The sequence below is a fragment of the Oncorhynchus keta genome, chromosome 27, assembly GCF_023373465.1.
Source record: "Oncorhynchus keta strain PuntledgeMale-10-30-2019 chromosome 27, Oket_V2, whole genome shotgun sequence".
Classification (NCBI taxonomy): Eukaryota; Metazoa; Chordata; class Actinopteri; order Salmoniformes; family Salmonidae; genus Oncorhynchus; species Oncorhynchus keta.
In genome coordinates this window covers 6,450,041-6,463,170 of record NC_068447.1, presented here as the reverse complement: position 1 = coordinate 6,463,170, position 13,130 = coordinate 6,450,041, and the positions used below count along the sequence as shown (strand labels likewise).

The 13,130-nt window shown below is 48.9% G+C and overlaps 2 protein-coding genes and 1 long non-coding RNA gene across 3 annotated transcripts in view; 1 reads left to right on the top strand and 2 right to left on the bottom strand.

Moving 5' to 3' along the window:
• The window catches only part of LOC118377411 (arginine-glutamic acid dipeptide repeats protein-like), a 384,037-nt gene that overhangs the window by 37,848 nt on the left and 333,059 nt on the right, over positions 1–13,130 (top strand). The window lies entirely within an intron of this gene.
• LOC127912608 (cuticle collagen 2-like) lies at positions 983–6,240 on the bottom strand. Its single transcript, XM_052482626.1, has 4 exons — positions 6,180–6,240; positions 1,964–2,779; positions 1,193–1,369; positions 983–1,133 (listed from the first exon to the last, which is right to left on the bottom strand). The coding sequence occupies exons 1-2, from the start codon at positions 6,238–6,240 to the stop codon at positions 2,019–2,021; spliced, it is 822 nt and encodes a 273-aa protein (XP_052338586.1). The 3' UTR covers positions 983–1,133; positions 1,193–1,369; positions 1,964–2,018.
• LOC127912385 (uncharacterized) lies at positions 6,450–8,694 on the bottom strand. Its single transcript, XR_008082207.1, has 3 exons — positions 8,008–8,694; positions 7,401–7,798; positions 6,450–6,912 (listed from the first exon to the last, which is right to left on the bottom strand). It is a non-coding gene; the product is annotated as an uncharacterized LOC127912385 (long non-coding RNA).

Below are 13,130 nucleotides of genomic sequence, written 5' to 3'. Positions count from 1 at the left end.
AAGGCACATGACAGCCCACTTGGAGTTTGCCAAAAATGCACCTAAGGGACTCTGACCATGAGAAACAAGTTTCTCTGGTCTTATGAAACCAAGATTGAACTCTTTGGCCCGAATGCCAAGCGTCACGTCTGGATAAAACCTGGCACCATCCCTACGGTGAAGCATGGTGGTGGCACCATCCCTACGGTGAAGCATGGTGGTGGCACCATCCCTACGGTGAAGCATGGTGGTGGCAGCATCATGCTATGGGGATGTTTTACAGGAACTGAGAGACTAGTTAGGATTGAGGGAAAGATGAACGGAGAAAGTACAGAGAGATCCTTAATGAAACCTGCTCCAGCGCGCCCAGGACCTCAGACTGGGGCAAAGATTCACCTTCCAACAGGACAACAACCCTAAGCACACAGCCAAGACCACGCAGGAGTGGCTTCAGGACAAGTCTCTGAATGTCCTTGAGTGGCCCGGACTTGAACCTGATCCAACATCTCTGGAGAAACCTGAAAATAGCTGTGCAGCTAAGCGACCTCATCCAACCTGACAGAGCTTGAGAGGATCTGCAGAGAAGAATGGGAGAAACTCCCCAAATACAGGTGTGCCAAGCTTGTTGCGTCATACCCAAGAAGACTCAAGGTTGTACTCGCTGTCAAGGTGCTTCAACAAAGTACTGAGTAAAGGGTCTGAGTATTTATGTAAATATGATACTTTAGTTTTTTTTTTCATTGTCATTTTAGAATTAGGCTGTAACTGGAACAAAATGTGGAAAAAGTCGAGGGGTTTGAATACTTTCCGAATGCCCTGTATCTACCCCCCGTGTCTACCTTTCTAGACGTGACTACCCCTCATATCCCTGCACATTGAATCAGTTCTGGTACTTCCTGTATATAGCCATGTTACTACCTCATACCCCTGCACATTGACTCAGTACTGGTACTTCCTGTATATAGCCATGTTACTACCTCATACCCCTGCACATTGACTCAGTACTGGTACTTCCTGTATATAGCCATGTTACTACCTCATACCCCTGCACATTGACTCGGTACTGGTACTTCCTGTATATAGCCATGTTACTACCTCATACCCCTGCACATTGACTCGGTACTGGTACTTCCTGTATATAGCCATGTTACTACCTCATACCCCTGCACATTGACTCAGTACTGGTACTTCCTGTATATAGCCATGTTACTACCTCATACCCCTGCACATTGACTCGGTACTGGTACTTCCTGTATATAGCCATGTTACTACCTCATACCCCTGCACATTGACTCGGTACTGGTACTTCCTGTATATAGCCATGTTACTACCTCATACCCCTGCACATTGACTCGGTACTGGTACTTCCTGTATATAGCCATGTTACTACCTCATACCCCTGCACATTGACTCAGTACTGGTACTTCCTGTATATAGCCATGTTACTACCTCATACCCCTGCACATTGACTCAGTACTGGTACTTCCTGTATGTTACTACCTGGTACTTCCTGTATATAGCCATGTTACTACCCCTCATACCCCTGCACATTGACTCAGTACTGGTACTTCCTGTATATAGCCATGTTACTACCTCATACCCCTGCACATTGACTCAGTACTGGTACTTCCTGTATGTTACTACCTCATACCCCTGCACATTGACTCAGTACTGGTACTTCCTGTATGTTACTACCTCATACCCCTGCACATTGACTCAGTACTGGTACTTCCTGTATGTTACTACCTCATACCCTTGCACATTGACTCAGTACTGGTACTTCCTGTATATAGCCATGTTACTACCTCATATCCCTGCACATTGACTCGGTACTGGTACTTCCTGTATATAGCCATGGTACTACCTCATACCCCTGCACATTGACTCGGTACTGGTACTTCCTGTATATAGCCATGTTACTACCCCTCATACCCCTGCACATTGACTCAGTACTGGTACTTCCTGTATATAGCCATGTTACTACCTCATATCCCTGCACATTGACTCGGTACTGGTACTTCCTGTATATAGCCATGTTACTACCTCATACCCCTGCACATTGACTCGGTACTGGTACCCTGTTGGTGCTGATGGGTCCTGTTGGTGCCGATGGGTCCTGTTGGTGCTGACGGGTGCTGATGGGTCCTGTTGGTGCTGATGGATCCTGTTGGTGCCGATGGGTCCTGTTGGTGCTGATGGGTGCCGATGGGTCCTGTTGGTGCTGATGGGTCCTGTTGGTGCCGATGGGTCCTGTTGGTGCCGATGGGTCCTGTTGGTGCCGATGGGTCCTGTTGGTGCCGATGGGTCCTGTTGGTGCCGATGGGTCCTGTTGGTGCCGATGGGTCCTGTTGGTGCCAATGGATCCTGTTGGTGCCGATGGGTCCTGTTGGTTCCGATGGGTCCTGTTGGTGCCGATGGGTCCTGTTGGTGCCGATGGGTCCTGTTGGTGCCGATGGGTCCTGTTGGTGCCGATGGGTCCTGTTGGTGCCGATGGGTCCTGTTGGTGCTGATGGGTGCTGATGGGTCCTGTTGGTGCCGATGGGTCCTGTTGGTGCCGATGGGTCCTGTTGGTGCTGATGGGTGCCGATGGGTCCTGTTGGTGCCGACGGGTCCTGTTGGTGCTGATGGGCCCTGTTGGTGCTGATGGGTGCTGATGGGCCCTGTTGGTGCTGATGGATCCTGTTGGTGCTGATGGGCCCTGTTGGTGCTAACGGACCCTCTGTAATGTTTTCCCAACACAGTGCTTTCACCACATCTAAAGGAAAGGGCTGTAAAGATACAGAACTATTGTTGCCTATTTCTCACTCGTATCGCTCGCCGGGATTTCTAGTCTCGCCGATAAAGCACTCGGGGTCGTTTTTTAACAACTGTGTTTTCCTTGCCACCTCCCGGCTACTCTACTCCGTGTCCTGTGAAGCTGCTCGTAGAAAAGCTTGAGGCCAATTGAACGAGTCCTCTAGGATGTGTGTCTGAGCGGGTCTCTCTACCTGATTTGACTTGGTAATGGAGGATTGACGGGCCTGGATGGAAATCTGGCCCGGCGTAACACACTCTCACACCATGCAGAAAAACTGCCCTGTTAAATGTGCTGTCAGGTCGTTTTATCACGATCAATTGAGGGAATAAAGGAGGAGGGGATAAAGAGAGCGAGCTGTCATGTTGATGCCTGCAGCTAGCAGCTAGCCTGCTATTGATGCCTGCAGCTAGCCTGCTGCTAGCCTGCTATTGATGCCTGCAGCTAGCTGCTAGCCTGCTATTGATGCCTGCAGCTAGCTGCTAGCCTGCTACTGATGCCTGCTGCTGGCCTGCTATTGATGCCTGCAGCTAGCCTGCTGCTGGCCTGCTATTGATGCCTGCAGCTAGCCTGCTGCTAGCCTGCTATTGATGCCTGCAGCTAGCCTGCTGCTAGCCTGCTATTGATGCCTGCAGCTAGCTGATAGCCTGCTACTGATGCCTGCTGCTGGCCTGCTATTGATGCCTGCAGCTAGCTGCTAGCCTGCTATTGATGCCTGCTTTTGATGCCTGCTGCTAGCCTGCTATTGATGCCTGCAGCTAGCCTGCTGCTAGCCTGCTATTGATGCCTGCTGCTTGCCTGCTGCTAGCCTGCTATTGATGTCTGCTGCTAGCCTGCTGCTAGCCTGCTATTGATGCCTGCTGCTAGCCTGCTGCTAGCCTGCTATTGATGCCTGCAGCTAGCTGCTAGCCTGCTATTGATGCCTGCAGCTAGCTGCTAGCCTGCTATTGATGCCTGCTGATGGCCTGCTATTGATGCCTGAAGCTAGCTGCTAGCCTGCTATTGATGCCTGCTGCTGGCCTGCTATTGATGCCTGCAGCTAGCCTGCTATTGATGCCTGCAGCTAGCCTGCTATTGATGCCTGCAGCTAGCCTGCTATTGATGCCTGCAGCTAGCCTGCTATTGATGCCTGCAGCTGGCCTGCTATTGATGCCTGCAGCTGGCCTGCTATTGATGCCTGCAGCTGGCCTGCTATTGATGCCTGCAGCTAGCTGCTAGCCTGCTATTGATGCCTGCAGCTAGCCTGCTATTGATGCCTGCAGCTAGCCTGCTATTGATGGCTGCAGCTAGCCTGCTATTGATGGCTGCAGCTAGCCTGCTATTGATGCCTGCAGCTAGCCTGCTATTGATGCCTGCAGCTGGCTGCTGGCCTGCTTTTCCTTTTTGTCTCTCTGTGTGTGTGTGTGTGTGTGTGTGTGTGTGTGTGTGTGTGTGTGTGTGTGTGTGTGTGTGTGTGTCATGTCATGTGTGTGTGTGTGTGTGGATCACGTCATCATTCATCCCCACTAGATGGGTTTTCGTCATCATTCGCTGCTGTGGTTGAGTCAAAGGTAGATTCACCCTGTCAGACAGACAGATGTATTAATTGTGTAGCTCAGTCTCTCTCCTCGTTCCACCTATTGAACTCCACCAGCGGGACGTAACAATTAGAATGTTAAGTGCTCTGTTTTTATGTTGGTGGATCCTCATCATTCATCCCCATTGTTGATGGATCCTCATCATTCATCCCCATTGTTGGTGGATCCTCATCATTCATCCCCATTGTTGGTGGATCCTCATCATTCATCCCCATTGTTGGTGGATCCTCATCATTCATCCCCATTGTTGATGGATCCTCATCATTCATCCCCATTGTTGATGGATCCTCATCATTCATCCCCATTGTTGGTGGATCCTCATCATTCATCCCCATTGTTGGTGGATCCTCATCATTCATCCCCATTGTTGGTGGATCCTCATCATTCATCCCCATTGTTGGTGGATCCTCATCATTCATCCCCATTGTTGGTGGATCCTCATCATTCATCCCCATTGTTGGTGGATCCTCATCATTCATCCCCATTGTTGGTGGATCCTCATCATTCATCCCCATTGTTGGTGGATCCTCATCATTCATCCCCATTGTTGGTGGATCCTCATCATTCATCCCCATTGTTGGTGGATCCTCATCATTCATCCCCATTGTTGGTGGATCCTCATCATTCATCCCCATTGTTGGTGGATCCTCATCATTCATCCCCATTGTTGGTGGATCCTCATCATTCATCCCCATTGTTGGTGGATCCTCATCATTCATCCCCATTGTTGGTGGATCCTCATCATTCATCCCCATTGTTGGTGGATCCTCATCATTCATCCCCATTGTTGGTGGATCCTCATCATTCATCCCCATTGTTGGTGGATCCTCATCATTCATCCCCATTGTTGGTGGATCCTCATCATTCATCCCCATTGTTGGTGGATCCTCATCATTCATCCCCATTGTTGGTGGATCCTCATCATTCATCCCCATTGTTGGTGGATCCTCATCATTCATCCCCATTGTTGGTGGATCCTCATCATTCATCCCCATTGTTGGTGGATCCTCATCATTCATCCCCATTGTTGGTGGATCCTCATCATTCATCCCCATTGTTGGTGGATCCTCATCATTCATCCCCATTGTTGGTGGATCCTCATCATTCATCCCCATTGTTGGTGGATCCTCATCATTCATCCCCATTGTTGGTGGATCCTCATCATTCATCCCCATTGTTGGTGGATCCTCATCATTCATCCCCATTGTTGGTGGATCCTCATCATTCATCCCCATTGTTGATGGATCCTCATCATTCATCCCCATTGTTGGTGGATCCTCATCATTCATCCCCATTGTTGATGGATCCTCATCATTCATCCCCATTGTTGATGGATCCTCATCATTCATCCCCATTGTTGGTGGATCCTCATCATTCATCCCCATTGTTGATGGATCCTCATCATTCATCCCCATTGTTGGTGGATCCTCATCATTCATCCCCATTGTTGGTGGATCCTCATCATTCATCCCCATTGTTGGTGGATCCTCATCATTCATCCCCATTGTTGATGGATCCTCATCATTCATCCCCATTGTTGATGGATCCTCATCATTCATCCCCATTGTTGGTGGATCCTCATCATTCATCCCCATTGTTGATGGATCCTCATCATTCATCCCCATTGTTGATGGATCCTCATCATTCATCCCCATTGTTGATGGATCCTCATCATTCATCCCCATTGTTGATGGATCCTCATCATTCATCCCCATTGTTGGTGGATCCTCATCATTCATCCCCATTGTTGTGTTGTATGCTGGACACACATCTCCAGGGACAACATTTAAAAATTAACAACAGTTGAGATTGACAGATGAAATGGTAACGTCTGCCAGATAGACGGATGCAGCCTCTCAACGCCTGCCAGATGACGGATGCAGCATTCATCGCCTGCCAGACAGACAGAGCCTTGCGCCTGCCAGATAGATGCAGCGCCTAACGTCTGCCAGATAGACAGATGCAGCGCCATCATTCATCTGCCAGATAGACGGATGCAGCACCTAACGCCTGCCAGATAGACGGATGCAGCACCTAACGCCTGCCAGATAGATGCTGGATCCTCAACGCCTGCCAGATAGATGCTGGCCTAACCTGCCAGATAGATGCTGCGCCTAACGCCTGCCAGATAGACTGATGCTGCGCCTAACGCCTGCCAGATAGACTGATGCAGCGCCTAACGCCTGCCAGATAGATGCTGCGCCTAACGCCTGCCAGATAGACGGATGCAGCGCCTAACGTCTGCCAGATAGACTGATGCAGCGCCTAACGCCTGCCAGATAGATGCTGCGCCTAACGCCTGCCAGATAGATGCTGCGCCTAACGCCTGCCAGATAGATGCTGCGCCTAACGCCTGCCAGATAGATGCTGCGCCTAACGCCTGCCAGATAGATGCTGCGCCTAACGCCTGCCAGATAGATGCTGCGCCTAACGCCTGCCAGATAGATGCTGCGCCTAACGCCTGCCAGATAGATGCAGCTCCTAACGCCTGCCAGATAGATGCAGCACCTAACGCCTGCCAGATAGATGCAGCACCTAACGCCTGCCAGATAGATGCAGCACCTAACGCCTGCCAGACAGACAGATGTAGAGCCTCGCGCCTGCCAGATAGATGCTGCGCCTAACGCCTGCCAGATAGATGCTGCGCCTAACGCCTGCCAGATAGATGCTGCGCACGCCTGCCAGATAGATGCTGCGCCTAACGCCTGCCAGATAGATGCTGCGCCTAACGCCTGCCAGATAGATGCAGCACCTAACGCCTGCCAGACAGACAGATGTAGAGCCTTGCTCCTGCAGCACCTAACGCCTGCCAGATAGATGCTGCGCCTAACGCCTGCCAGATAGATGCAGCGCCTAACGCCTGCCAGACAGACAGATGTAGAGCCTTGCGCCTGCCAGATAGATGCAGCACCTAACGCCTGCCAGATAGATGCTGCGCCTAACGCCTGCCAGATAGATGCAGCACCTAACACCTGCCAGACAGACAGATGTAGAGCCTTGCACCTGCCAGATAGATGCTGCGCCTAACGCCTGCCAGATAGATGCAGCACCTAACGCCTGCCAGATAGATGCAGCACCTAACGCCTGCCAGATAGATGCAGCACCTAACGCCTGCCAGATAGATGCAGCACCTAACGCCTGCCAGATAGATGCAGCACCTAACGCCTGCCAGATAGATGCAGCACCTAACGCCTGCCAGATAGATGCAGCACCTAACGCCTGCCAGATAGATGCAGCACCTAACGCCTGCCAGATAGATGCAGCACCTAACGCCTGCCAGATAGACAGATTAGATGATAATAAGTCAGGTGGGGTGGGACATCACATAGATGTACAAGAATGCTCTTTCTAACATTATCCTCCAATCATATGCCGACCTCTTCCAGATGTTCTGTTTTGTCCTGACATTCCTGAGACTGACAGCGTTATCCTCCAATCATATGCCGACCTCTTCCAGATGTTCTGTTTTGTCCTGACATTCCTGAGACTGACAGCGTTATCCTCCAATCATATGCTGACCTCTTCCAGATGTTCTGTTTTGTCCTCATTTGAGACTGACAGCGTTATCCTCCAATCATATGCCGACCTCTTCCAGATGTTCTGTTTTGTCCTGACATTCCTGAGACTGACAGCGTTATCCTCCAATCATATGCCGACCTCTTCCCCTACTTTTCACAAGACAACTATTTTCCCTGAGTCCCTGGTTCGAATCCAGGCTGTATCACATCCGGCCGTGATCGGGAGTCCCATAGGGAGGCGCACAATTGGCCCAGCGTCGTCTGAGTTTGGCCGGGGTAGGGCCATCATTGTAAATAAGAATTTGTTCTTAACTGGCTTGCCTAGTTAAATAAAGGTTAAACTTTTTTTTTTTAACTAAAATATTGAAACACTCCTTGCAATGTTTGATGAAAAAATGTTTTCAATGTTTTTTTGTTTCTAACCCTAACCCTAACCCTTACGTTATTTAATTGCACTTGCTTTGGCAATATAAACATATGTTTCCCATGCCAATAAAGCCCCATTGAATTGAATTGAAAATTGAGAGAGATGGAGAGAGCGATATGAACACTGCAGTGGCTTCTCTAGAGGATCCCATTTATTCAGCAGCGAAATCAAACCATGAGTCATTTACAAAACCCCCCCATCCCTCCCTCCATCCCCCCCACCTAATACACACACTCTCACTCACCACACACACTCTTCGCCTTCCCGTGGGCGCCAGCATCTTTAATGAAGGATTATTGTGGTTCATAAACACAGCTTTCAAAAAGCACAGTGATATCGATCCTTCCCAAAGCCAATCAAGAGCAAGAGAATAAGGAAAGCAAGGAAATGTAAACTACATTTCTTCTCACCTACCTGGAGATTGAGTCCCTCTGCAACTGAAAGAGGCCTCTATTCCATCTTCTAATTTCATGAGGTGATACTGTTTTGTTTTAAAGAGCTGCTGGGGGGGGGGGATTTCACTCTCAAAGAAAACCCCTAATCATCGTAAATGGCATTCTGTTATCACTGTGTTTTTTTGTGTGTTTCTGTAGGGACACATTAGTTAACGTGGTGTGAAAGAGGATTTATCTCAAAGCATGTGTCAACATCTATCTGAGTTGCTGTGTTTAGGAGGCTGTGGAGAATATTGAGTTGGGGGGTAGATGGAGGAGAGATGGTGGTTCCTGTCTCTTCACTCAGATAGAAAAATAAAGGAGAGCTGACCGAACCTCGTGATTTCTAGCTAACTGTGGTGAGCAGCGTGTCATGAGCAGCGCGAATATAATCAGTTTCACCTCTATATTAGAGATCAAACCTAGCTATACGTATCTCCCTTCCTTTATCTCCTCCTTCCACCGCCTTCCTTTATCTCCTCCTTCCACCGCCTTCCTTTATCTCCTCCTTCCACCGCCTTCCTTTATCTCCTCCTTCCACCGCCTTCCTTTATCTCCTCCTTCCACCGCCTTCCTTTATCTCCTCCTTCCAGCCTTTATCTCCTCCATCCTCCCTCAGCCTCTCTCATCCTTCCGCTTCCCTCCCTCCTCTCTCTTCCTCCCTCTTCCTCCCTCTCCTCCTCCCGCTCCCTTTGCCTCTCTCTCTCTCTCTCTCTCTCTCTCTCTCTCTCTCTCTCTCTCTCTCTCCTCCTGTCTCCTCCTCAGTCTCTCTCTCTCTCTCTCCTGTCTCCTCCTCAGTCTCTCTCTCTCTCCTCCTGTCTCCTCCTCAGTCTCTCTCTCTCTCTCCTCCTGTCTCCTCCTCAGTCTCTCTCTCTCTCCTCCTGTCTCCTCCTCAGTCTCTCTCCTCCTGTCTCCTCCTCAGTCTCTCTCTCTCTCTCCTCCTGTCTCCTCCTCAGTCTCTCTCTCTCTCTCCTCCTGTCTCCTCCTCAGTCTCTCTCTCTCTCCTCCTGTCTCCTCCTCAGTCTCTCTCTCTCTCCTCCTGTCTCCTCCTCAGTCTCTCTCTCTCTCTCCTCCTGTCTCCTCCTCAGTCTCTCTCTCTCTCTCCTCCTGTCTCCTCCTCAGTCTCTCTCTCTCTCTCCTCCTGTCTCCTCCTCAGTCTCTCTCTCCTCCTGTCTCCTCCTCAGTCTCTCTCTCTCTCTCCTGCTGTCTCCTCCTCAGTCTCTCTCTCTCTCTCCTCCTTCTCTCTCCTCCTCAGTCTCTCTCTCTCTCCTCCTGTGTCTCCTCCCTCTGTCTCCTCCCTCTGTCTCCTCCTCAGTCTCTCTCTCTCTCCCCCCTCTCTCAGGAGTGTAGTCCAGTGTCTGTGTAAATATCACACACTGATGTGACGAAGAACAAGTTATTGCATCCCAACTATGGGGATTAGGCTGCCATTTTGTTTCACTTATCAATGTCTCCCACTGTGAGGAGGAAGGTTTTATTAATGTCTCCCACTGTGAGGAGGAAGGTTTTATTAATGTCTCTCACTGTGAGGAGGAAGGTTTTATTAATGTCTCTCACTGTGAGGAGGAAGGTTTTATTAATGTCTCTCACTGTGAGGAGGAAGGTTTTATTAATGTCTCTCACTGTGAGGAGGAAGGTTTTATTAATGTCTCTCACTGTGAGGAGGAAGGTTTTATTAATGTCTCTCACTGTGAGGAGGAAGGTTTTATTAATGTCTCTCACTGTGAGGAGGAAGGTTTTATTAATGTCTCTCACTGTGAGGAGGAAGGTTTTATTAATGTCTCTCACTGTGAGGAGGAAGGTTTTATTAATGTCTCTCACTGTGAGGAGGAAGGTTTTATTAATGTCACTCCTCACTGTGAGGAGGAAGGTTTTATTAATGTCTCTCACTGTGAGGAGGAAGGTTTTATTAATGTCTCCCACTGTGAGGAGGAAGGTTTTATTAATGTCTCCCACTGTGAGGAGGAAGGTTTTATTAATGTCTCTCACTGTGAGGAGGAAGGTTTTATTAATGTCTCTCACTGTGAGGAGGAAGGTTTTATTAATGTCTCTCACTGTGAGGAGGAAGGTTTTATTAATGTCTCTCACTGTGAGGAGGAAGGTTTTATTAATGTCTCTCACTGTGAGGAGGAAGGTTTTATTAATGTCTCTCACTGTGAGGAGGAAGGTTTTATTAATGTCTCTCACTGTGAGGAGGAAGGTTTTACTAATGTCTCCCACTGTGAGGAGGAAGGTTTTATTAATGTCTCTCACTGTGAGGAGGAAGGTTTTATTAATGTCTCTCACTGTGAGGAGGAAGGTTTTATTAATGTCTCCCACTGTGAGGAGGAAGGTTTTATTAATGTCTCTCACTGTGAGGAGGAAGGTTTTATTAATGTCTCTCACTGTGAGGAGGAAGGTTTTACTAATGTCTCCCACTGTGAGGAGGAATGTCTCCCACTGTGAGGAGGAAGGTTTTATTAATGTCTCCCACTGTGAGGAGGAAGGTTTTATTAATGTCTCTCACTGTGAGGAGGAAGGTTTTATTAATGTCTCTCACTGTGAGGAGGAAGGTTTTATTAATGTCTCTCACTGTGAGGAGGAAGGTTTTATTAATGTCTCCCACTGTGAGGAGGAAGGTTTTATTAATGTCTCTCACTGTGAGGAGGAAGGTTTTATTAATGTCTCCCACTGTGAGGAGGAAGGTTTTATTAATGTCTCCCACTGTGAGGAGGAAGGTTTATTAATGTCTCTCACTGTGAGGAGGAAGGTTTTATTAATGTCTCCCACTGTGAGGAGGAAGGTTTTATTAATGTCTCCACTGTGAGGAGGAAGGTTTTATTAATGTCTCCCACTGTGAGGAGGAAGGTTTTATTAATGTCTCCCACTGTGAGGAGGAAGGTTTTATTAATGTCTCTCACTGTGAGGAGGAAGGTTTTATTAATGTCTCTCACTGTGAGGAGGAAGGTTTTACTAATGTCTCTCACTGTGAGGAGGAAGGTTTTATTAATGTCTCTCACTGTGAGGAGGAAGGTTTTATTAATGTCTCTCACTGTGAGGAGGAAGGTTTTATTAATGTCTCTCACTGTGAGGAGGAAGGTTTTACTAATGTCTCCCACTGTGAGGAGGAAGGTTTTGTTTCTTTTATACTACATACAAGCCAACCAATTCAACTAATAATGCTTGTGTCATGTGTTTTCATATTCTCCCGTTATCTTTAACAGGGGTTTTCCAGATCAAGTATTTTCTCAAATTATGTGATGACTTTAGTGGATATATTTTTTTAGCCTTTTCTCCAATGTAATGTATTCGTTACGAGTTCAGTATTTTTCTCTCTCTCTACCTCACTCTACCTCTCTCTACCTCTCTCTACCTCTCTCTACCTCTCTCTACCTCTCTCTACCTCTGCCTCTCAATTTCTCTCTCTACCTCTCTCTACCTCTGCCTCTCTTACCTCTCTCTCTCTACCTCTCTCTACCTCTCTCTACCTCTGCCTCTCAATTTCTCTCTCTACCTCTGCCTCTCTTACCTCTCTCTCTCTACCTCACACTCTCTACCTCTCTCTACCTCTGCCTCTCTTACCTCTCTCTCTCTACCTCACACTCTCTACCTCTGCCTCTCTTACCTCTCTCTCTCTACCTCACACTCTCTACCTCTGCCTCTCAATTTCTCTCTCTACCTCTCTCTACCTCACACTCTCTACCTCTCTCTACCTCTGCCTCTCTTACCTCTCTCTCTCTACCTCACACTCTCTACCTCTGCCTCTCTTACCTCTCTCTCTCTACCTCACACTCTCTACCTCTGCCTCTCAATTTCTCTCTCTACCTCTCTCGTTCTACCCCTCTACCTTTCTCATTCTCCACCCCTCCCTCTTTCTCATTCTCCACCCCTCTCTCTTGTTCAACCACCCCCTCTCTCTCTCCACCCCCCCTCTCTCTCTCTCCACCCCCCCCCTCTCTCTCTCTCTCTCTCTCCCCCCTCTCTCTCTCTCTCTCTCTCTCTCTCTCCACCCCCTCTCTCACCATTCCTCACGTGCTCTCTCCACCCACCCCTCTCTCTCCACCCCTCTTACTCTCCACTCCTCACTCTCTCTCCACTCTCTCCACCACCCTCTCTCTCTCTCCACCCCCTCCACCCCTCTCTCTCTCCACCTCTCTCTCTCTTCACCCCCCTCTCTCTCTCTCTCTCTCTTCACCCACCCCTCGCTCTCCACCCCTCTTACTCTCCACCCCTCTCCACTCTCCACTCCTCTCTCTCTCTCTTTCCACTCCTCTCTCTCTCTCTTTCCACTCCTCTCTCTCTCTTTCCACCCCCCTCTCTCTCTTCACCCACCCCTCACTCTCCACCCCTCTTACTCTCCACCCCTCTTACTCTCCACCCCTCTCCACTCCTCTCTCTCTCTTTCCACCCCCCTCTCTCTCT

Bases quoted from the DNA above. Each gene is read 5' to 3' on its own strand.
- LOC127912608 (XM_052482626.1), bottom strand. From the start codon at position 6,240: ATGAATGCTGCATCCGTCATCTGGCAGGCGTTGAGAGGCTGCATCCGT. The intron at 2,780-6,179 runs GTTACCATTTCA...GATACGAGTGAG, and splicing joins CATCCGTCTATCTGGCAGAC to AAATAGGCAACAATAGTTCT.